This window comes from Squalius cephalus, assembly GCF_949319135.1.
Source record: "Squalius cephalus genome assembly, chromosome: 17".
In the NCBI taxonomy this organism is placed as follows: domain Eukaryota; kingdom Metazoa; phylum Chordata; class Actinopteri; order Cypriniformes; family Leuciscidae; genus Squalius; species Squalius cephalus.
Genome location: NC_137138.1, coordinates 18,205,556 through 18,231,474, shown reverse-complemented (window position 1 = coordinate 18,231,474; position 25,919 = coordinate 18,205,556). Strand labels below are relative to the sequence as shown.

The 25,919-nt window shown below is 38.1% G+C and overlaps 1 protein-coding gene across 1 annotated transcript in view; it reads right to left on the bottom strand.

Annotated features, from left to right (window-relative positions):
• LOC307144831 (complement factor B-like) overlaps positions 1-24,528 on the bottom strand; it is a 33,526-nt gene extending 8,998 nt beyond the window's left edge. Inside the window, exons 1-6 of the mRNA XM_079847414.1 lie at positions 24,429-24,528; positions 23,985-24,185; positions 3,779-3,964; positions 3,326-3,499; positions 3,087-3,182; positions 2,812-2,945 (exon numbers count right to left, since the gene is read on the bottom strand). Of these exons, the coding sequence (XP_079703540.1) occupies positions 2,812-2,945; positions 3,087-3,182; positions 3,326-3,499; positions 3,779-3,964; positions 23,985-24,185; positions 24,429-24,489 (852 nt within the window). The 5' untranslated portion in view covers positions 24,490-24,528. The remainder of the gene's footprint in view (positions 1-2,811; positions 2,946-3,086; positions 3,183-3,325; positions 3,500-3,778; positions 3,965-23,984; positions 24,186-24,428) is intronic.
• Between the last annotated feature and the right edge of the window lie 1,391 nt (positions 24,529-25,919).

Sequence of the window (25,919 nt, the reverse complement as noted above, 5' to 3'; positions counted from 1 at the left end):
CAGCTAGGAACATTACTGTCAACGGCCAAAAATTGCGGAGCACAGGGCTGATAGTGTGTCGTTCGGAGGGGTTAGTCGGTGGACCAGGGGGGTTCTCGCATCATTGGACAAAAACATCACTGCTGCGGCAGTGGAGAAAACTAGCCAGAGAAACGGAGTTCCTGCAGGAGCAAAAGAGACATCACTGCTGAGGCAGTGGACAAAATTAGCCAAACTAAGCTCCGAAGGGAGCGAAGAGGACATCACTGATGTGGCAGTGGAGAACATTTAGAAACTGAGCTCCTGCAGGAGCGGAGGAGATAACATTGCTGCGGCAGTGAAAGCAAGTTGGCCAGAGAAATAGAGCTCCTGTTGGAGCAGGTGGGAAGACACTGCTCCGGCAGTGAAGTAGAAATATTTTCACTATTTTAGTGGATTGGTGGTGTTAATTGAGGCGTATATGGTGATCCTATAGGTTTGAGTGTGTGAGAATAAGCAGGAGCTGAATAATTTAGCTGATAAGGGTTCATTGAGCTTCTTTGATGTGGAAGCGATTGGATTGAATATAGCTCTTAAAAGCCTCTGACGTCCAGCGACTGAGTGTTTGAATCTGAAGCTGCTGGTAGAAGCCTTTTTGAGCAGCTGTGGTTGCTGCACCTATGCCAAACGAACGACTGGAAAAGTGTTCGGCTGGGATACCAGATTGAATCAAATGGATTTGAGGTGTTTTTGGAACCAGAAATGTGTGACGGAGCAATTGGAGTCAGATGGGAATTTAGCCTGTGAGCTTCTAAAATGTAAGTAGGCTAAAAGGGATTGGTACGGCTGAATTGGTGACGAGGAGTGGTGTTGTGGTGAAAAGTGAATATTGGGATGTAGACTGAAAGAGAGATGTAGAGGAGAGGAGCCGAGGCTGTGATTGCCAGCGGAGGCAGCCTCATGCTTGGGTCGGCCTCTGGGGCTTGGAGAGGGACATGGAAAGAGGCACAAGTGGGAAATGGTGGATGAAAATGAGACGAGTGAGCCTGTGTCGCAAGTGGAGGCAGCCTCGCGCTAGCGTCTGCAACAGGAGCTGGAGGCAACGGAAAGGAGAGAGTTGGTGGTGGCAGGAGGGAAAAGTAAAGATTGGGAGGCTGGGGGTGAAGCCAACGGGCATGACGGGCATGAACAGCGCAATGACTGGAGGAGCTGCGGTAATGCTGAGTGGAGGACGTGACCAGAATTATCTATTTTCCTTTGGCAGTGAGGCCTGGAAATTAACTGTATCTAATGGCCAGAAATTCAATTGATGTGACTCTCGACCCTTGATTTATCCTTGGTTAAAGGTATACTGTGTAGGAATTTCACCCATCAAGCAGGGAAATTGTATTTTGCATTCAAACGAATAGTGCTCTCTAGCGCCTCGCTTTTTCAAATGCGTGTTGCAACTACGGTAGCCGTTATGTACCAAGAAGCTATGACAACATGTCTTCCAATAGCACTTCATCGAGGTTAACTATACATGTTCTATACATGTTCTAAACACACTGTTTGTATGATACATTTATTTTTAGAAATTCTTAATTTTATTTTTAGAAATTCTTAATTTTAAGTTCTCTTTTCCCATACTTATCCAGACCTGAAAATAACTCAAATTAAATTCCACTTTACAAACTGCGTAGGTAGGAACCCTAAACATAACATTTTATTATCAGGGTATGCATTTATTTGTCAAAGTTGTAAAGAGTGAACTTGAAAGATGTCTTATCCTGAAACCCCCTTGTGGACAGCATTATGTCCTTCAGAAAAAATACAGTAGTCAGAACAGCCGAGTTTGATGCTTGTAGCGTTAAAGCTCTAGAAGAAGCAGTCAAAAATGAATAAATAAAAGTATAAATAGTATAATAATATGTTGGCTTCTCGAGCTAATTATCGTTTAATTTGCGCCGTCTATGGGGGAACGCTGAAACTAATTATTTTGGTGTGGCGACTGAAAACTAGAAGGATTTGAGCTATGATCTGACGAGGTTGAGCAGACGGGGTTGAAAGTGCGAATTGGCTGGGACTGAATCTGCGGTGTGGCCCTGGCTTGCTGAGGGCCTGCTGTGGCGGCCTGACGCTGGAGGAAGGGCTGTTCCTACACGGGAAGAGGGCAGCATTGCCTGAGACGCGAGCTTGGTGCTCGACAGGCGTTATTATCCATTTCTGAGCCAAATGCAGAAAACTACAAGTATATGTCTCTCCAGGACAGTAATAGGAGTTACCAGATCAGTGGGCAAGGCCATCAACAGAGGGGCGTTTTCGACCGCGTTACCTGATTTGTCCACGTCACAGTGTGGGTAGGTCTTAGGGGTGGGGTCGGGTGAAGGGCATAATTTTCATTGATTTATATACACCCACCAGTTTGAAAACACCCACAAATTTAGAAACGCCCACTTTTGTTCCGCAGAGACCCCATACTTGAAAACTGTCAAGGTACATAGGTGTGTGTGTGGGCTAAGTAGGCTATAGGTCTCCTCTCATGCTGATTTGTGTTCCGAAGATGAACCAAAGTCTTACGGGTTTGGACCAGAATTTTTATTTTTGGGTGAACTAACCGTTTAAGGCTCATATTGGAGGCTTACGATAAGAATGTGAGGTTAAAAGTTCACTATTGACAGCATCACAATCGTAATGCTTCCTTTTCAAATATTTGTATTTTTACAGATGAATTTTTACAGAACCTTTAACATCAAAAATAACAGCAATTAAATGACTGCTTAGAATGATTTAAGAAAACTTCATTATCGGCATCAGTAGCCTAAAAAATAAGTGGTTTCAACTTTACATTACATCAACCTCTGGGGGACATACCTTCTCTATAAGCAGTTTAACGGTCTCTTTTGCCTTGTCAAAATCTTCCTTGTCGATGCTGTCAGATACATCCAAAGCAATGTAGATATCAAGTTTTCCACCCTTATCCAAAGTTATTTTCTTCCCCTGCTGATCTAAAGACAGAAGGAACAAGGCATTCACGTTATGGATTCACATTATTTTATTTTTCTGAGCACGCCAATTATTAATGACGATGAAAAAACGTGTGCGTTTGTGTATAAATATGATTAAGGCTTTAAACCACACAGATGTACCTTCTCCTTCATACTGTTGAGAAACTGCTAGATTTGACTTTAGAGAACTGCTGAATGCTTCTGATGCTTCCTCTGGGGTGTCGTATGTGAAATGTGCTGCACAATATTTACACAACAACATTATAGGTGCATTATCCAAAAAAGCCACATTTCAAAAGCAAAATCTCTTATTTTTGAGAACACAAGTCCATACAAGGCACATTATTTTGGAGCTTCAATGTACCGATCAGAAGACTCACCGTAGCATTGCGGCTCTGTCCCTGACCACTGGCCACCATCCAGACAGACTCGCTCTTTGGAACCAATCAAGGTCAATTTACTGTCACAGCGGTACGTGACTTTCTTGTCAATGTTAAACACGTGGCCTGTTCGACTGCTACCAGGGGGAACGCCAGGATCAGGACAGTGATCAGCTGTGAGGAAGTAACAAAAAGACAAATTGAAGTGAAGATCTGTGGATCTCCATTTGATCTAGGCAGATTCATGGAGAGAAATTTCTGCTGAAACTGTGTTGAACTCACATAACATCAGATAAAAATGCAACAGAATACACATCACACATCAGTACAACATTTTTTTAAGCTAAACTCAAGGACTCTGATATATGGAGAGATATTAGACCAGGAACTAAATTAGCATTTTTATATCTGATTAGTTAATGGAAACTGCTGAAAATAATGGCAATTACTCACAGTCACGTCCACAGATTGGTGTGGTTCCATTCCACTTCCCATTAGGCTTGCAAACACGGACCGCCGAACCACGGAACTTATAATTGAAATGACATGAGTAGGTGGTTGTGTCATTTACATAGTACCTGTCTTTAAATGGGGTCACCTCTCCATTCTCCAAAACACGAGGATTGGGACATGTGATTTCTAGAATAAAAGCATGAATAAACACATAATGTAGAAGAGATCTTTTGAAATAGCTTCAGATAAAAAAAAAAAAAAAAAAAAAATATATATATATATATATATATATATATATATATATATATATATATATATATATATATATATACACTCACCTAAAGGATTATTAGGAACACCATACTAATACTGTGTTTGACCCCCTTTCGCCTTCAGAACTGCCTTAATTCTACGTGGCATTGATTCAACAAGGTGCTGAAAGCATTCTTTAGAAATGTTGGCCCATATTGATAGGATAGCATCTTGCAGTTGATGGAGATTTGTGGGATGCACATCCAGGGCACGAAGCTCCCGTTCCACCACATCCCAAAGATGCTCTATTGGGTTGAGATCTGGTGACTGTGGGGGCCATTTTAGTACAGTGAACTCATTGTCATGTTCAAGAAACCAATTTGAAATGATTCGAGCTTTGTAACATGGTGCATTATCCTGCTGGAAGTAGCCATCTGAGGATGGGTACATGGTGGTCATAAAGGGATGGAGATGGTCAGAAACAATGCTCAGGTAGGCCGTGGCATTTAAACGATGCCCAATTGGCACTAAGGGGCCTAAAGTGTGCCAAGAAAACATCCCCCACACCATTACACCACCACCACCAGCCTGCACAGTGGTAACAAGGCATGATGGATCCATGTTCTCATTCTGTTTACGCCAAATTCTGACTCTACCATCTGAATGTCTCAACAGAAATCGAGACTCATCAGACCAGGCAACATTTTTCCAGTCTTCAACTGTCCAATTTTGGTGAGCTCGTGCAAATTGTAGCCTCTTTTTCCTATTTGTAGTGGAGATGAGTGGTACCCGGTGGGGTCTTCTGCTGTTGTAGCCCATCCGCCTCAAGGTTGTGCGTGTTGTGGCTTCACAAATGCTTTGCTGCATACCTCGGTTGTAATGAGTGGTTATTTCAGTCAAAGTTGCTCTTCTATCAGCTTGAATCAGTCGGCCCATTCTCCTCTGACCTCTAGCATCAACAAGGCATTTTCGCCCACAGGACTGCCACGTACTGGATGTTTTTCTCTTTTCACACCATTCTTTGTAATCCCTAGAAATGGTTGTGCGTGAAAATCCCAGTAACTGAGCAGATTGTGAAATACTCAGACCGGCCTGTCTGGCACCAACAACCATGCCACGCTCATAAATTGCTTAAATCACCTTTCTTTCCCATTCTGACATTCAGTTTGGAGTTCAGGAGATTGTCTTGACCAGGACCACACCCCTAAATGCATTGAAGCAACTGCCATGTGATTGGTTGATTAAATAATTGCATTAAGGAGAAATTGAACAGGTGTTCCTAAAAATCCTTTAGGTGAGTGTATATATGTGTGTTATATATGTTATATATTTTGTTATGAGTAAGAAAATGTAAATAAGCATTAAGTTTAAAGTTACAGAAGATAAACATGCTTTAGTTTTAGTCAGTATTACAGAATTCTAATGTGTTCCAGGAATATGCATTTCTTATGTTTCTATTTAGGTCATGTTCACTTTAAGATCGCATGGTTCTAAATGTCCTATTACGTGATCTGTAGTTCGGAAGTAAACACGCACACACTTCATGCGCGTTTCAGCGGTCTGTTCAAGTCTGTTATATTCATGGCATGTCGACTTCTCGTGTCTGACGTAGCATCGTCGGTATGTATACTTTGTTTTGTGAGATTGTCTGGAGTTATTCTTCCTTATTTTTGACAATAATTTTAAGTTTGTAGAGTGTAATCTGGGGATGGTCTGAATGTACTTCGGCAATGCCAATGCTAGCTCTCACGTGTGTCGTTTGTTAAAGGGTCATGAAAACCTAAACCAAATTTTCTGAGAGTTTAACTGAGTGTTGAACAACATTGAAGACAATGTTAGCTGTTAGATTTAATAGTAGGGGGAAAATGGTTAAATTAGATTTTTTTTACGCTATTTTCATCTTCCGTGTTTAAAATCTTCATCGTGTCCACGTCACAGGCTATGACGTGGCAGAGCACTATAGTACTTTGATTTGTAATGGTCATTTTCTTATACATGTTATATCTTTTATTAATATTACGATTTTAGTTATTAATATGTACGGCTACAACTCCAATGCAGAAAATTCACGACTACTTAACTTGATAGAAAGCAGAATGAAACACTGGTTGTCTAAATTTCCTTGTGCATATGTTATTGTTGGTGGGGATTTTAACATTACTCTTAATAACCAAATTGATCGCTGGCCCCCTGGCAAGGATTCATTGACATCTAAGCAATTAAATCTATTTTTGGATAGATATGATTTAATAGATATTTGGAGGGAAAAATTTCCAGATGATTCAGGGTTCACTTGGTCCAACAAGAATCTTAGTAGCTACTCGCGCATTGATTTCTGGTTGATATCAAAGGACTTAAATAAAGAAGATATTTCAGTTTCTGTTCACCCGACTCCTTTGACAGACCATAAAGCAATTATGATACGAATTAATTTTTTCACACTAGACAAGGGAATCTCCAGAACGTCTTATTGGAAGCTCAATAACTCGTATTTAAAAATTGAAACTGTTAAGCTAGAAATTAATCGCTTACTTGATTGCTATCTAAAGAAAGCTATTACAGAAAATTCTTATTCAAATAATTGGGAGTTATTTAAGTACAAATCCTCAAAATTTTTAAGGTCTTTTGGTAGTTCCTATATCCGGGCTGGAAGGGCAGAGGAGGATAATGTTATTTCAAGCATTTCTTCTATTATGGAAAAGGGGTTAGATATACTTACAAATGAAGATCAATTAAGTGGCAGAATTGCAGAACAAATTAGACAAGATCTATAAAAGAAAAGCTGAGGGCGCTTTTATTCGCTCCAGAAAGAAATGGCTCGAGGAGGGGGAGCAAAATTCTGCGTATTTTTTCCGCTTGGAAAAACAACATGCTAATTACAATACTATTGTTGGAAACTTTTTCCTTCGTCCGAGCAGAAACCAGGAGACATTGGGATCACGTTCAAGAAGTTATTCTTTATTGAGGACTTCGCGTTGACGTGGCTGCAGTTCTTCCAAAGTCTAACTCAAGACAGCTGCCTTGCAAATTTTATAGACATTTAGGGGGAGGGATTTACATTGAGGTTTAACAAAGCATGTAAATGAGTATACAGGTTAAGGAACCCGCCCCAGACTGAGGGTCTGTTACCAGTCTCAATCCAATCAGCATAACCATTCAAACGCATATGTGCTAATCCAGTGGTTCTCAAACTTTTTACACCAAGTACCACCTCAGAAAATATTTGGCTCTCTAAGTACCACTATAATGACCAATATGAAAATACAGTAGCGTAGTAGGCCTAACTATTCAGCTACAGTTATGCACAGCTCAAAAATGAGGCAGCTTAATTTCTAATAAGAATATTTATTATTGTCAGCCACTTTAAACATTGTAAAAACACAGTTTGAACATTAACACTGCACTGTGCTGCTACATACAGGTAAATAAAAAACTTAAATAATGATTCAATTCAAATGTCTTGCACCTAAAAGTGAAATAAAAACTGTAGCCTACTGTACTTAAAATTGTAACAAAAAAAAAAACCCCACAGGCTGTGTATTCATATTTAACCCTTTTAAACGTACATTTAAAATATTCTGGCTAACCCCTGTGAGTTTTTCAAGGCGATCATTATTTAGAACTGATCACTTTATTGTTTCCATGGTGACGCGTCATTGCTTGTCACGTGACACACCGCAGTTTTATTTAATTTTTTTATTTAAAATATTCACAAATTTGTTAGCTATGGCATGAAATATTTGATATTCCGATTGTCAAATAAATGCAAGTGGAAGTGTTATGTTGTTTAAACACCTTTATAACAATCGCATTAGTTGAGCTATATGCGCCGTCATGTTAGTTTGTGCCACATTCAGAGAATCGGATCTGTTGGATTTACAGCACGTGAATTCATCCACTTCTCCCGAAATACATGAAAGTAAGTGGCCGGTGAACTGGAACTTACACAATGTGTTTCTTACACAATCTGATATGAATAAAACGTGTCTTCTAATTATAATGGAAATTATTATTATTTCCGCTTCCATAGACATCAGTGTGTATTTTACAAATTCTAAATGTATTTTTTTTTAGTAGTTATGCGAATTTAAATGTCTGAAACCTAAAATAAACATTATGTGGTTAAAAACACTGAATAATTGTGATATTTGACAGCGCCTGTGGCGCGCGTCCGTCTCTGGCTCAGCGCCAGCCAACTGCAAATAAGCACATGAATTTAGCAGTTGATCACGTGATGCACTGACCGTTCTACTCACACCGGTGTAATCGTATCGTACGCTCCAGGGACCAGCCAAGACTGATCACACAATAGACAGTAAAAGATCACACCGGTTTGATCTTACGTGCGAAATTCAGTGATTCCTCTGCGTACCACTAGACGGAGCCTGGTACCACACTTTGAGAACCACTGTGCTAATCCAATCAGCCCAACGATTCAATGTCTGGGCTGTGGCTCTGAGTGAAACTGGGACTCCAAGATCCATTAAAGACAATAAGGAGAAAACAGGAATTGCAACTTTGCTGAGCAGAATCATTATCTCAACCTTAAATGCTAAATACAATATTCTTTACCGTGATGTTATGTATGGAAGCATATTTGAAATAGATTTAAAATGTGTAGGCTAACCCTTCAGTGCCCCGTTTGAGAGTTCTTAAAAAAACTCTCACATAATATACAAATTTAAACACTTAAAAGTTCATTCTTGTAACTTTTGATCGTCACAGGCACATATAACTTATTCTGTGTTGTGTCCTTGATTTACATGAGTGTCATAGTTCTTCTCAAAACCATAACTGTTGACACATACGACGCAGGGTGTAAAATGTCGTATAAACTACATGATTACACAGAAAACCATGTAGCATAAGAGTGGAAGTCTTGAAAGTCCATGGTGCCTGAATTGCTGTGAAGTCCGTTTCCTGTAGAGTCCATTTCCCACGTAGAGTCGCTCTGATGACTCGTCCCTCATGAGGCTTGTTCATGGAAATCTTAGGTGATGCTTTACACCGGGTTTCTGCTTGCGAAGACATCAACACATACCTGTAACACAAGAAAACAAAGAAACAGCAGACTAGCAGTATTCATGCATAGACTTCATTCTTCCATAAGTCATTTGATCGTATAGTGGTTTTACGTCTAACTCTTATCAAAGTAAACTTCTGGTGACCATATCGTTTTTTTTTACATATAACTATATTACAGTAAACATTGTGATTTTTTTTTTCTTAACCTAGTCTTAATTGATTCGACACCTATGGACCAGTGAGGTGGGGATAAACTACTGAGGGGGAAACCTATGAGGAGATCTTCACCACATGGCTGACCCCCGAGGCCTGTTGTACTTTGGTTCTTCCATGGGGTCCGCACTGGTCTGTGTGTCCTATTCTGTCCCTGTTGTGTGCACACTGTACAGTGTGTGAGAAAATTGGCACATTTCCATTCTCCAGTGAAACATCAGTCTTAATATACATCATAATACAGGACTGGTGGCTGACTGGACTATTCTGTGGTGTAACATTCAAGGCTGTGAGTTTTTCTTAAACAGGGTCCCCCAAAGAAAGGCTGAGAACAGACACTTTCCTTTTGTTCTATTAAACAAAAATCAGTCTTTCATCTTTGTTGTTGTTTCTGGGGAAATTAAGCACTCACAGCCTAAATGGTTAACACCTTATCAAGCTGCCCCATGAGTTTAATGAGGAGGAAAGGGGCTGCTTCAGAGTATCAAGCAGGCTAAGCAGAAGCTGAGTAACCTTGTTAACTTCTTTAAAGTTATTTTTGCTTTTCCTACACTCATTCATCCAATGCCCATATTTACCACAGTAATTACAGCTGCCCTCTCTCTTAGGACATTTGCGTTTCTGTTGCTTCTCTGAGTTGACCTTAAAGGATGCTGCTGCAATTTTTACTCTTGCCTGGATATCAGAGTCTCTTTCCCAAGTAGCTAACCTGTCCAAGTTGTTTTGCAGGGTTCTACTGGACCATGTTAATTCTAAGTAAGGCAATGCATTTTTTCTCTCAAAAGACCCTGAAACCATGTCCGAACTAAAGGACCATTATCATCCAACACCTTCTCTGATGTGTCAACAATCCCGCTGTAAGCTGCAGCGGTCTGGCAAAATCTTTCTGTGTACTCACATACATTTTCACCCTTCTTCTGTAAACAACTAGTGAGCTTTGACCAGTCCACGTTCGGTCCAATAATGTCCTTTACTACTTTTAGAACTTCCTCTCTCAATTCATCTTTACTGGCCTGTTGCAGTTCAGAATTGTTTACAGCACTTTCAAAATCATTGAATTCTGACTCAGTCAAGATCTGTGATATTAGCTGGGTGACTTCAGCTAGAGACATATCGTAGAGTCGCATCTTTTTGGACAACTCTCTCCTAAACTCAGAAAAATTTCTTTGCACTGATGGCAAACTTTCAGCAATTCTCTCAATATCTTTAGGACCTAAAGCTGTGTTGACTGCTTGTATGGGGGTTGCAGATGGAACTGGATTAACCCCTTTTCTCCTATTCTGAGCCTTTTGTCTTGCTCCACACACTTCAACTGCATTTACACTTTCATCATTGCATTGACATTGTCCTCTATTCTATCAAAAGACTGTAAATCAGGATAGCTTTCATCTGACTGTTGGTTTTCTGAGTCACATTTGGTTGAGGCCTTGAGGCCCACCGTTTTCTTGAAAGAGGACCCTTGAGTGTGCAATTGTTTGTTCTGTTCTTTTAACTTAGCAATACACTGAGCTTGTTCTTGTGCAATGGATAAGCTAAATTCTCTGTGACAACAGATAATGGCTTTCACATTGTTCTTGCGAATACTTGCTCCTAGTATCTTTTTACAATCTTCAATTGACCATACTTTGTCTGGGTGAATGCCAAATTTCTTTGTCAAATTCAATCTGACTTCCTCAGTCACGATTGAGTCCATGCATTCTCCTAACAAAGACTTAAACTCATTGTCTGTCCATATAGCTAATCCAACTTTCTCCGTTGTGGGAATCAGCCTAGCATTCCTTCTAACCATTTTGTGACTTCCTTTGTTACTTCACAATCACAAAACACTAAAACTTCTCTCTACTGTCTTACAAACAGAGGGTACAATCTTATTAGCACATGACACTAATCTTCTCTAGCTTACAGAGGATAGATCTTCTCTAGCAAGAGGATACACACAAATATTAACATGTACTGCTAATCTTCCCTGCCTGGCAGAGGATATCTTTCATCTCTAAAAGCAAATTTTAGAGGCTTATCTTTAGTTAACCAAACTCTACAGCTGTTTGTTAACTACTTCTCTGAATGGCGCAGAGGAAAACAATTTTGTACTGGTCTGCAAAGGTTCTTTGAATGGAGTGAAACTCACCAAGTCTTTCGTTTGTAGAGAAAGATTCCGTCTGGAAAAATTCAGTCTTTGAGATCTTTTTGGAGCTTGAAGTTTTCAATCTGGAGGAAGCTGAAAGATTCAGTCTGGAAATCTTTGTTGAGCTTGAAGTTTCAAGATTCAGATCTTTGAGCTTGAAGTTCTTTGTTGAGTTTCCTTTTTCTCCATCCGGGTCATGGCACCAAATTGTTGGAAAGTTTTCTTTCATCGACACAAGACCAGGAGACGTTGGGATAAGCAGAAGTGATTTATTGGGATCTTCGCTGTGTGTCGTCTGTAGTGTTCTTCCAAGTCTAACTCAAGACAGTTGCCTTGAAAATTTATAGACATTTAGGGGGAGGGATTTACATTGAGGTTTAACAAAGCATGTAAATGAGTATACAGGTTAAGGAACCCGCCCCAGACTAAGGGTCTGTCACCAGTCTCAATCCAATCAGCATAACCATTCAAATGCATATGTGCTAATCCAATCAGCCCAACGATTCAATGTCTGGGCTGTGGCTCTGAGTGAAACTGGGACTCCAAGAGCCATTAAAGACAATAAGGAGAAAACAGGAATTGCAACTTTGCTGAGCAGAATCATTATCTCAACCTTAAACGCTAAATACAATATTCTTTACCGTGATGTTATGTATGGAAGCATATTTGAAATAGATTTAAAATTTGTAACCCTTCACTATACACCAAATCAGTATTAATGGCACCGTTACCTCTGATTCGAAGCTGATTTCTAATTTCTGCTCAATGTTCTATAGTAAGCTTTATACCTCTAATTATTCTGAACAATCAACATCCTCCTTTTTTGCCTCTCTTGATAAACCTAAGAGTATACTACCAGAAGATAAAGTTCTTTGTGACAAACCTCTAAGTATTAAAGAAATAACAGATTCAATTGATCGATTAAAAAATAACAAATCTCCTGGGACGGATGGGCTTACTGGAGAATTTTACAAGTGCTTTGCTCCAAAACTGGCGCCGTTTTTACTTAACGTATTTAATGAAAGTATTTCTGTTGGCCAGTTTCCACCAAGCTTAAATCAGGGTCTTATTACTTTGATACCGAAATCAAAAAAGGATTTATTATTTTTTGATAATTGGCGTCCTATCTGTCTTTTAAACAATGACTACAAAATACTTGCGTGTATATTTGCTGAGAGATTTAAGACCGTCCTTGACTCGATTATTGATCAAACACAATCTGGTTTCATGAAGAACAGACATATTTCCAACAATATTAGATTAGTTTTAGATGTTCTTGATTATTCTTATCTGATTTCGGATCAAAGTTATATTTTATTTTTGGATTTCTACAAAGCATTTGATACTCTTGAGCACAAATTTATTTTTCTTAGTCTGGAAAGATTTGGTTTTGGCCCTTTTTTTAGTGATGCAGTTAGAACTTTATATTGTAATGCCAACAGTTCAATTAAATTAAAACATGGGACTTCCTCTAGATTTGATGTCAAAAGGGGTATACGTCAAGGTTGTCCCATCTCTCCCTATTTGTTCTTATTAGCACCTCAACTCTTAGTAGACCATATCAAGCAAAGCAACCTTGTAGGTATCTCAATTGCAGGCAGGGATGTGATCATCAGCCAGTTGGCCGATGACACCACTCTCTTCTTAAAAAATAGTGATCAAGTTGCAGTAGCTCTAGGGGTAATTGATTCATTCTCTAAAGCTTCTGGCTTATACCTTAATATATCTAAGTGTGAGTTATTACCTATTACAGAGTGCGATATTTCATCCATTTGTAATATTCCTGTCAGAGAAAAAGTCACATATTTAGGAGTTGTAATAACTAAGAATCAAGCCACACGATGTTCTGAAAATTTTATTCCTGCTATTGACAAAACCCGTAAAAAACTCAACCAGTGGCTCCAAAGAAATATTTCATTAAAAGGCAGGGTCTTGCTTACTAAAGCTAAAGGGTTATCTAGATTAACATATGCAGCTTTAGCTCTACATTTAGACAATAAAACTTGTAAAATAATAGATAATCTTTTATTCAATTTTGTTTGGAGAAATCGTACCCACTATATTAAAAAAACTGTTGTAATGAACACGTATGAAAATGGAGGTCTAAATTTTCTAGATTTTAAAACATTAAATTACACTTTTAAATTTTTTTTTTTTTTTTTTTTTTTTTTTTTTTTTAAACAATCTTTTTATTGAGATGTATCAAAATATAACAATGTAATACAACAATATTATGGTTACATCTTTTCATATAAAAAAAAATAAAATAATAAAATAAAATAAAATAAAACAAGGCACAGGTTATTTTAAATAGCAACACAGGTTATTCCAGAAAGTAATACAGTAGGAAGGGGAAGTTGAAAATACAAAACACGCATAGAAGGCATACAACAAATCATTATTTAACAATGTTTTCTTTAAATAAAAAAATAAAAAATATGAAAAGGGGGATAAATAAGATAGGTCAAGTGTCAAGTTAGCTTGTCTTCTCCTGTCTTATTTAGTACATTCCCAAAATCCGAATTTGATATAAAGGATATAAAGGGTGTCCAAATTTTCTCAAAAGAAGAAATTTTACCTTTCAAGATATAAGTTATCTTTTCCATAGCTAAACAGAAGGACATGTTATTGATCCACTGTACGATAGATGGCTTTTCCACTTTCTTCCAATACAAGGCTATTAGACGCTTTGCTTGAAGTATACTAATATCAACAAGTTTACGAGTGCTGCCATGGTCCACAGTATTCTCAGGAATAATTCCCAAAATAAAAATTTCGGGTTTCATTGGTAGATTTATAGACACCATCTGAGAAATAAATATAGCCACCTCCTTCCAAAACTCCTGCACCTTTGGGCAGTTCCACATGCAATGCAAAAGTGTACCTTTATCATCTGAGCACTTGATGCACGTATCTGGGATATTCTGGTTAATTTTATTTAACCTAACTGGAGTAATGTAAGTTCTCATAATCCAGTTGTACTGAATTAATTTAAGATTACTATTAACTGTTTGTACATGAGCTTTCGTACATATTCCATCCCAAACATCCGAGGGAATGTTTACATTTAAATCTTCTCTCCAGGAAGCCAATTTAGATTCTGATGATTCTTTAGAGTGTGATTCTAACATTTTATAAAACATAGATATTAAACCTTTAGTTTGGGCAGATTTTGATAACAGTTCTTCAAGAGGTGTCTTATTAGGTTTTGTAAGCTTTGCACCTTGATAGGAAGAAACATAGCTCCTAAATTGAAGGAATTTAAAAAAATGTTTTTTGGGAATATCAAATTGCGCTACAATTTCGGCAAAGGACATTAGATCCTTTTCCCTATAGAAATCCTCAATTTTCTGTAACCCTTTATCAAACCACATCTTAAATCCAGGGTCAGATCTAGCTGGTTTAAAACGCTTGTTTCCCCATATTGGAGTAAAACATGATAAAGTATTGCACTGCCCTAGATATTTATATACATCACACCAGACGTTAATTGTATTAATGAGGATAGGGTTAAAAGATAGAACGTCTTTATCTTTTCTGAGGGATTTAATGTCTGCCGAATAGAGGTAGAGATTAAGGGGTAATTTTGACTTTATGAAGAAAGATTCAATATCCACCCAAGATGCACAATGTTCAGATGAGAAATAATATAAGGTCGATCGTAACTGTGCTGCCCAGTAGTACCACTGTAGATTCGGAAACTGAAGACCACCCCTATTATAAGGCAAGTATAATAATGATAACCGAACACGAGCTCTTTTATTATTCCATATGAAGTCAGTGAATGATCTCCGAAGTATTGTAAAAAAGGAGGTTGGAGGGCAGAGAGGAATATTTTGAAACAGATATAATATTTTAGGTAGTACGCTCATTTTTATTATATTTACACGTCCAATTAGCGATATAGGTAGATTTTTCCACCGTTCAATAAATTTAGAGACCGTGTTCAAAAGAGGTTGGTAATTAACCAAAGATATATGATCTACATTCGCCGTTATTTTAATTCCTAAATAAATAAAGGAATGTACCACATTGAATTGTGTTACAGTTGGTATTTGACTATCACCATCATTCAGTAACAGGATACATGATTTAGATTGGTTTATTTTATAACCAGAAAAGTTACCAAAGAGCGAAAGAAGTCGTATTAGAGAAGGGATGGAGTGAGCCAGATTTGTCAAGTATAGAATTACATCATCTGCATACAACGAAATGCGCAAATCTATTGTGTCTGATCTGATACCTAGTATATTACTATGAGATCTTACCGCGATGGCAAGTGGCTCAATTGCTAAGATAAAAAGAAGGGGTGAAAGGGGGCACCCTTGACGAGTACCCCTTTGGATGTTAAAAGCCTTAGAAACTATATTGTTAGTTAGTACTTCAGCCATAGGATGCATGTAAAGTATCTTAATCCATTTACAGAAAATTTCCCCAAACCCAAATCTTTTAAGGACCTCAAATAGATACGGCCATTCCACCCTGTCGAAAGCCTTTTCGGCATCTAAGGAAAGAATGGCCGCATCACAAGCCCCTTTTTTAAGATATAAAACATTAAGCAAGGTTCTAACATTATGAAAACCTTGCCTACCCTTAATGAATCCATTTTGGTCTCTGTGTATTATCTTAGGTAGAAGTGTCTCCAACCTCCTTGCTAAAATTTTGCTTAGTACTTTAACATCTGTATTAAGTAATGAGATTGGTCGAAATGAATCACATTTTGTATTTATTTTGTTAGGCTTGGGTATGAGTGTAATGAGAGCATGTCTTAAGGATTCTGGGAGTATACCATTTGCAAATGATTCTTTAAACATATCTAAAATAGGTCTGGCAAGTTTTCTTTTAAATTTCTTGTAAAAATCTACATTAAGGCCATCCGGTCCCGGTGTTCGACCTGCTGTTAAACTGTTGATGGCTTCTGTGATTTCTTCTTCTGTTATGTCCATATCTAGAGACAGTTTTGTCTCTTCAGAAATAATAGGTATAGACAGACTGTCAAGAAATTCTTTTTGTGTACTGTTATCTGCATATTCAGAGGAATATAAAGTCTCAAAAAAGTATTTAAAAGTGTCATTTATCTTTACTGGGTCCACTGTAATGATGCCACCATTGTCTTCAATAGAATTTATAGTTCTTTCTGATTGCTTTTGTTTAATTCTCCAAGCTAACAATTTCCCTGCCTTTTCACCTTGATCATAATAATTTTGTCTTAACATCATTAGACTAGCTGCTGCTTTTTTGGCAGATAGTTCATTATATTTAGTTCTAAGATTGAGCAGTTCCTGATGAATATTTGAGTCATTTTTATTTGATAAGGTCTTTTCTAAAAGTTTTATTTTAGTATCCAGTTCAGTCAATTCTTTCTTAAAGCTTTTTGATTTACTACTTGTGACACTTAGAATAACACCTCTAATGAAGACTTTAAAAGCCTCCCATCTTATACTAGCTGATGTTTGTGTTGTATTAATGTCAAAATACATATCTATCTGCTGTAGAATATGTTTATTGAATTGATCATCTAGGAGCCATTTGGGATTAAATCTCCATTTTGGAGGGATTCCTAGTAATTTAGGGTCAATGTAGGTGAGTGAAATAGGGGCATGGTCTGAAATTACAATAGAATCATAAGAACAATCAGTAATGTATGACATAAGTGTTACAGAAATAAGAAAATAATCAATTCTAGAATAGGACTGGTGTGTTTTGGAAAAGCAAGAATATTGAATATCTTTAGGGTGCAAATGTCTCCATATTTCAACAAGGTTTAAATCCTTTATAAAATAATTTAGGGTCTTTCTAGTCTGTTTATGGGATTGATCAAGGCCAGATGAACGATCTCTAATTGGATCCAATGTGCAGTTGAAATCTCCTCCCATCACATAAAACCCAGAAAAGGTGGATAAAGTTAAGAAGAGGTTACTATAAAATTTGGGTACGTCATCGTTAGGGCCATAAACATTAATAAGATTCAGTCGTTTAGATAGTAATGTTCCTTGAACAATTAGGTATCTACCTGAAGGATCCTGTATCGTCGTATCCATCTGAAATGGAATTGATTTGTGAATCATTGTAATTACCCCTCTCGCTTGAGAACTAAATGAAGCTGCAAATACCTGACCAGGCCACCTATTACGTATTCTACATATGTCTTTGGGCATTAGATGTGTTTCTTGAAGAAAAACGATTTTAGACTGTAGTTGCTTTAATCTGGACATCACTTGTTTGATTTTAGAAAAAGTATGTAGCCCCCTACAGTTCCACGAAATAAATTTAACCCCAATGGTATCTGTCATTTCCTTTTATATTATGAAATAATCCAACGCTCTTCCATATTTTAAAACGAAAAATCACCTGTACCTTGTAAAGATAAGACTTAAAACAAACTGAAATAAACAGCATGTTTATAAACATCCAATTTAAAGTAAATAAAAAACAAAACAAAACAAACAAAAAAAAAAACACTTTAACTCCACAACTGCGACCTGCCGAGAACCACCAGCAAATCCAAATAATTCTTTACTTCTAACTTCCTTAACTGAATCTACCCAATTTAACTTAGGGAAAAGATCCGTACGGTGAATCGCATCGCATTTGAGCCCCGCTGTGCAATTTACATCGTCCCATTATAAGGAATTCAACCTATTGATTTGTCTATTGCTTATATGTTCTTGAAAGTGAACAAAGAACAGAAAATAGCACCATCTTACATGCTCATTAGAAAGTCGTTAACTTCTGACGGACTTTGAAAGACGTGAGCCTGGCCATCAACGGTCACTCGGAGGCGTGCTGGAAAGATGAATCCATACATCAGTCCCTTAGCTCGCAGCTTCTTCTTTACTTCGTCGAATTGCCTCCGTTGTTTGTTCACTTCAGCAGAAAGGTCCGGAAAGAACATGATTCGGTGATTTTTGAACAGTACATCTTTTTTTGCTCTGGCCGCACGCATCACGCGTTCCTTGTCTCTATAGTCCAAAAACTTCACGATCATCACTCTCGGGGTTGAATTCGCGTCGGCTGCAGTTTTTCGCATATAACCGATCCTGTGGGCCCTCTCTATGGCCAGTGGCTTTCGGAGTGGTTCCATATCCAGTGCTTCAGATAGCCAGCTTTCTAAGAACGTACATGCATCGTTGCCCTCGGATTTTTCTGGTAAACCTAGGAGCCTCAGATTGGAGCGTCGGCTACGGTTCTCCAAATCATCTATTTTCCAAGTAAGCGCAGAGACTTTCTTTTCAAGAGAGCTGGTCGTTGATTGAAGTGTGGAGACCGAATCTTCCGTTTGAGAAATGCGTTCCTCTGTCTGCGTTAATCTTCCGAAACACTCTGCAACTTGGTTTTTGATTTCTTGTACAGCTGAAAGGACAGTTTCGAACTGAGAAGTCATATCCACTTTCATTGAGTTTATTGCTTGTAAGATACCACTTGTATCAGCGTGTAAGCCGCCTGCTTGATCTCCACTAACCGGCGATGAGTCTTCGTCGCCATGTGTAAGGTGCGCCCCCTCTTCCATGCTTTCGGAGTCGGAGGTATCTTCTGTATTTTCTACTTTCTTCGGCTTTTGCTTTGCTCGTTTAGGTGACATCGTGAACAGTATTCACTTATAAACAAAGTGAGCTCGAAAGTTGAACGGAACTGGAATATATTTAAGAAATCTTAAAACAGATTACAGCGGGGCTAACTCGTGCGTCTCTTCAGCAAAGCGCCATAACCGGAAGTCACACTTTTAAAATTAATTGGATGAAACACTTCTTAAAATGCCCCTCTTCAATTTGGAACTTTATCCCAAATTATATATTCTCCCAGCTGGGTGGCCTACAGTTTCTTTCGTTATGCAATTATAACATTGAAAAATTACCTGGAAAGCTCTCTTCATTCCACAAACAAATGCTTCTGGCTTGGTCTCTTATTTATAAACACAACTTTTCCCCACATTCATATTTCATATGGAACAATCATAATATTCTCTATAAAAACAAGTCCTTATTTTTTCAAAACTGGCATAGTAACAATATTACGTTAGTATGTGATCTTTTTAATGAAGATGGGTGTCTATAAACATAATGGCGAATTCCTGGAAAAGTTTAATTTTCCTGTTACGCCTAAAGAATTTGCCATCGTTTTCGATGCTATCCCCACAGGTGTTATTACATTGTTTAGAGGTTTAGATAGGACTTTGTTTACCACACCACAAAAGGGGGATTTTTGTTTACCAAAATTCCCCTTTAAACTTTTTTTGTCGCATTTTCTTATTATAATATGCTCTTATTGATTGTATCTCCTTTATTTATTTGCTCATTCTTTCTTGTACTATTATTTTTATTGTACATTTTGTATGTGTTTCTTTTTTTCTTTTCTCCCCTCTGGTGTATGTTCCGATTCTTGTTTTACATGCTGATAATATTTGTTGGCTATTATGTTTATATCTAATAAAAAAATCAATAAAATAAATATATATATATATAGTACTTTGATATAGTACTCATCGGTGTCTCATTATTATTCATGTACTGAGTTTTCTTATCCAATGAGAAGACACTTCCTCTTAATTATTCATGACACCACGTGGAACTTTTGAAAGACAGACATGTCAAACTGTGATATCGCGACGCATAGTAGATGAGAGAGGCAATGATGGGACGCACGTTTGTTTTCGTGGTGCAAAAGTTCCAGTGCATCTTTCCCCGCGATGCTGCCAGTGCCAGGGCTAGACTCCGGCCATCAACCACGGACACATCTAAACTGTGTGTGTGTGTAGCAACCATTCAACGGGAGAATGGTGGACTTGTAAGTTACACCAATGCAGGTTGCGTCTTGCGAGTGATGCGGTCCCGAGGACTTTTCTATCGCTTCAGAGGTCTGTGTGTGTGTGTGTGTGTGTGTGTGTGTATGTATGTATGTGTGTGTCTAAAATGTAACCCTGACCGTTTTACTTTCCTTTTGTTAAAGCTAGGGTAGGTAATCCTGTTCAGAAACACTTTTTTTTATACTGGGTGAAATGGTCCTTCCATCCTGAGAGTAGTCAATACATTATGTGTTCAGAAAAAGGAATGAAAACAATCAGACCTCTGTAGCAGCTGCAGGACAGTAAAAACTCTGACCAATCACTGCCACTCGGTCCGAGTGTAAAGAACCAATCAGATGCCTTCAGATCCAGGAGGAGTGTCTTAGCAGTGTCAATCAAGTTCGCGTACGCGCTGATCGCCCCTCTCTTGCACAGCGCGTACCGTCATTCAAAATCAAGATTGCCGGTGCGCCGAGCAGCTGTGCTAATGGCGGACAAACAACCAAAACTGCCAATTTCTCGAGTGGAACCTGCTCATACAACAAAGACAGGTAAACGGAAAAAGACCGATGACGATAAACAAGCCCGTCGGAGCCCATTGACTCAGTGTTAAAACTCTAGCCGCATAACATACAGATAAAATGTCACGCACTGTGCAAAGCAACAATTGAAACCTGCTAATTCACTGGCTTGTCATGTTGCTAAAATAATGTACTAGCAAACCTTATTTAGCATTACATATCACTAGAATAATTATTTACATAGCCTACTGCAACGTTAGTTACCGTTATATTATCTTACTGGCTATTTATAACTCATAGAAAGAGTGCAACGTTATAAAGTTACATTACATGTGATTCTGACATGATGCTACATGCACTGCGCTCCTTCCTCTCCGCTTGTCTCAGGTAAATAATGCGTCTTCGGTCGGAGTCGCGCGTTCATGTGTTTTGGGGGCGTGGCTTTGAAAGGACCCCAGAAGGGAGAGGGTGGACTGAATAGAAATAATGAGCTGTCTTTAAAACAGTCGTTAGAGGTCTACATACACTCAATTTTTATACTTTCTTTTTCAGAATACTTACATTTTAATTATGTATTGATATATACATAAAGTTTAAACAAATTTGAAAAATAAGTTTTTTAGACCATTCTTACCTACCCCAGCTTTAAATAATCACTCGTTATTAAAATGTAGATATTTCGATAATACCTCAACTGTATGGAACGAATGCTTCATTTGTGCAAATTTGTATGTCACTATCCATCTTTATTATGTGGGTTTAGGGGGCGCGTAGATCTAGGCCATGTATGTACAAAAGGTTTTTTTTTTTAAGCGGAAAATTTATTATTTTCAAATATATGCATTTATAGTGTGTATATAAAGCACTTCCTCACGTTTTACCACTGATTTTTAGTGACAGTCGATATGCATGGGCCACTGGCGATGACAGTCCCCTCCCCTCCTCCCCCTCCTCTGCCGTGCCATACCACACCCACTCCCCTCCCTTCTTCTCACAGCCACCACGCCCATTTAAGTTGCATTTTTCAAAAAGATTGTGAGCTAGACTTGAGCTGAAAGAGGGGGGTTTCATGACCCTTTAACGAGCTGCACGGTAAAGGTGATATAATGACCAGAATGCTGTTCACATGTATTTCTTCTCATATATTAGTGTTAAAATGAGTACAAACGAAAATGGAACAGTAATAGTGCAAATTAGCCTTTATTCATGTGTAATTTGTCCTTGATCTTTGTGTGTTGCAATTTCACCTTTTCTCTGTAACTCCAATAAACTTGTGGAACTAAGAATTAATTTGCAGAGTCTTGGTGTGGGGAAAAAGTTTAGCTGGCTGTCAGGATATTAAGTAGGACATATCGAGGATGGCACAATAACTCTGCTTCAAAATAGTCCAGCATTTATTCATGATATACAGTGGGGCAAAAAAGTATTTAGTCAGCCACCAATTGTGCAAGTTCTCCCACTTAAAAAGATGAGAGAGGCCTGTCATTTTCATCATAGGTATACCTCAACTATGAGAGACAGAATGGGGGGAAAGAATTCAGGAAATCACATTGTACGATTTTTAATGAATTAATTGGTAAATTCCTCGGCAAAATAAGTATTTGGTCACCTACAAACAAGCAAGATTTCTGGCTCTCACAGACCTGTAACTTCTTCTTTAAGAGGCTCCTCTGTCCTCCACTTGTTACCTGTATTAATGGCACCTGTTTGAACTCATTATCAGTATAAAAGACACCTGTCCACAACCTCAAACAGTCATCCAAACTCCTGGAAAGCTGTCGAAGGATACCAGAAACAAAATTGTAGACCTGCACCAGGCTGGGAAGACTGAATCTGCAATAGGCAAGCAGCTTGGTGTGAAGAAATCAACTGTGGGAGCAATTATTAGAAAATGGAAGACATACAAGACCACTGATAATCTCCCTCGATCTGGGGCTCCACGCAAGATCTCATCCCGTGTGGTCAAAATGATCACAAGAACGGTGAGCAAAAATCCCAGAACCACACTGGGGGACCTAGTGAATGACCTGCAGAGAGTTGGAACCAAAGTAACAAAGGCTACCATCAGTAACACACTACACCGCCAGGGACTCAAATCCTGCAGTGCCAGACGTGTCCCCCTGCTTAAGCCAGTACATCTCCAGGCCCATCTGAAGTTTGCTAGAGAGCATTTGGATGAGCCAGAAGAGGATTGGGAGAATGTCATATGGTCAGATGAAACCAAAATAGAACTTTTTGGTAAAAACTCAACTTGTCGTGTTTGGAGGAGAAAGAATGCTGAGTTGCATCCAAAGAACACCATACCTACTGTGAAGCATGGGGGTGGAAACATCATGCTTTGGGGCTGTTTTTCTGCAAAGGGACCAGGACGACTGATCCGAGTAAAGGAAAGAATGAATGGGGCCATGTATCGTGAGATTCTGAGTGAAAACCTCCTTCCATCAGCAAGGGCATTGAAGATGAAACATGGCTGGGTCTTTCAGCATGACAATGATCCCAAACACACCACCCGGGCAACGAAGGAGTGGCTTCGTAAGAAGCATTTCAAGGTCCTGGAGACTCCAGATCTCAACCCCATAGAAAATCTTTGGAGGGAGTTGAAAGTCTGTGTTGCCCAGCGTCAGCCCCAAAACATCACTGCTCTAGAGGAGATCTGCATGGAGGAATGGGCCAAAATACCAGCAACAGTGTGTGAAAATCTTGTGAAGACTTACAGAAAACGTTTGACCTCTGCCAACAAAGGGTATACAACAAAGTATTGAGATGAACTTTTGTTATTGACCAAATACTTATTTTCCACCATAATTTGCAAATAAATTCTTTAAAAATCAGACAATGTGATTTTCTGGATTTTTTTTTCTCATTTTGTCTCTCATAGTTGAGGTAAACCTATGATGAAAATTACAGGCCTCTCATCTTTTTAAGTGGGAGAACTTGCACAATTGGTGGCTGACTAAATACTTTTTTGCCCCACTGTAATGACTCAAAATCACAAAAATTTGGTGATCCTGGAACAACATTCCTGTCCAAAACTGTAGACTTACTTTTAACCCTATCCCTACCCCTAAAAACTACCCTATCCATAACTTATCCCTAATCAGAGGGAAATGAATGTAGAAGCACCTAAACTGGTTTGCAAGCCTAAACTTGACATAAACCCTAAACGTATCCCTCCAATTTGATTGGTTGATTGGAATGTTGTTCAAGGATCAACAAAGCTGTTGATCAAGGCACATATTTTACTTGGTGAAATCACGTTCACCCACATGATAATGTCTTGTTTCTTACTTTTGCACTCTGGGCGTTTTCTGGCACTAGGCTTTGGGGTCCAAAGTCCATTTTGACACAGACGTGACTGAACAGATGGGTAATATCCATCTGGACACATGTATCTTAGAAAACTCCCTGAAATATTATAGCTCCCTCCAACAATGTTTAGATTCTCCTCTGGACATGATCCGTGTCTTTTGGACATGGAGGATGGAGCACCTAGAAACAATCAGATCATTGGAGGAGGTCACAAAAAAAAAACTTTTGTTGCGGTTTCATTTCCAGAGAAAATGCATATCTATATATAAGCCAAAATACAGATTTAGATGAGAATTATTTGTGAGCTGTCTATCACAAAGTCTTTAAAAGTACCTTCATTTTTAATATATTCCTTTCATGCTAAAAGACGTTTTGTCTCTAAATTTCAGAATGTATTTATCCTGATTAAGCAAAAAGACTTACCTGCAATAAGAGGACATATCATTGCAAGCATTAACCAATTCAACTGCTGCTCATGCTCCATGCTGTTTTTTCCAGTTCTTCAGCTTAGATAAAAAAAAAACTGAAGCAAATGGACCAGGGGACGTCTTTTTATAGTGGGGTCAGCAAGAGGATTTTATTTACATTCAGTGGTCAATGTTTAACCTTAAGTCAAATAAAGCAAATCAATTTCCCGGCACACAAAACAAAATAATAACTGCCATCAGTACATCATTATATATAAAAAAAAAAAATCAATAAATAAATAAATAAATTATGTACATCTCCAACTATCATGGATTCTATTTGAAATTTTTCATATAGCACATTTGTTTGGGGAATACTGAAATTTTTTTGAGTTAAACACCACAATCATTTGTATTTCTTGGGTCCAGAGAGCAGCTCAAACTCAAGGGGTCATTTGAGAACACTACTTTTTTAAACTGCTTGCCTCATACATTAACACCAGCTTAATGCATGAATATTAATTAGATAAATTTATAGTATATTATCAACGAACTAAAGGTATGACGGGACACTGTTTAGTAGATGGAGGGAAAATACTTTAGTACTGTTGTCAGGCCTATGACAAACTTACACTTATTTTCATTTTAAACTAACAATTAACTCATTTTGTAAAAGCTATAGCTATGGGCAATAGATTCATCTTTGGAACTAAATAGCCTACATTTGTTATTGACATTGCTGGTAATAATAAACGTGGCCTATTTTCATGGAACGTGTTTTAACTCTTGATTTCAAGAGAAAAAGAAAGACTAACAAAGGAGAAAGAAAGGAATATCATGATAAGTCTGTGTTTTTGATACAGTTTTAAATTTCTTTACTTTTCTGTTTCCTTGTTTGCATTTGTTACCAAATCACTGTAAAAAAAAAAAAAGTTGCTGCCTTAAATTTTAAAGTACACTCAACTTGGAGTTAAAGTCATTTAAACTTAAATTAATCTGGCTTAAATGAGTGGAATCTTGTATAACTTGTAAAAAAAAGGTTGAAAATTGAGTTAAAGCAATGTAAAAAGCTATGTTGTCATAACGTATTGATCATGTAATTTTTTTTATAGTGTGTCCTCCTGGTCTTCATTTCCTGTCAGCTTACTGTCTGAACTCTGAACAGTCATGCCTGTCCTTGGCAGGTTTTCACCAATCAATAACAAATCCATCCTTTCTCTTTCCAGTCTAGCGTCGGGGAGAAGTTAAAAAGGTTGCAGTCTGAGCTCCTTCTCCCATTCCAGCACTTCAAGTTCACGGTGAGGTTTTGCAAAGCCAAACTAACCATTTAATGAAAATTCCAAAACAATTTTGGTATGGGGGAAATCTTTTTTTTTTTTTTTTTACCTGATTAAGAGAAAAACACAAATAAATGGAAACTATGGTTGCAGCTATACCTTTCTGGCAAACAACAGGTGAAAACAATGTTGCTAAAAAAGAAAATTGCACCCAGCCCCCAAATAGCACT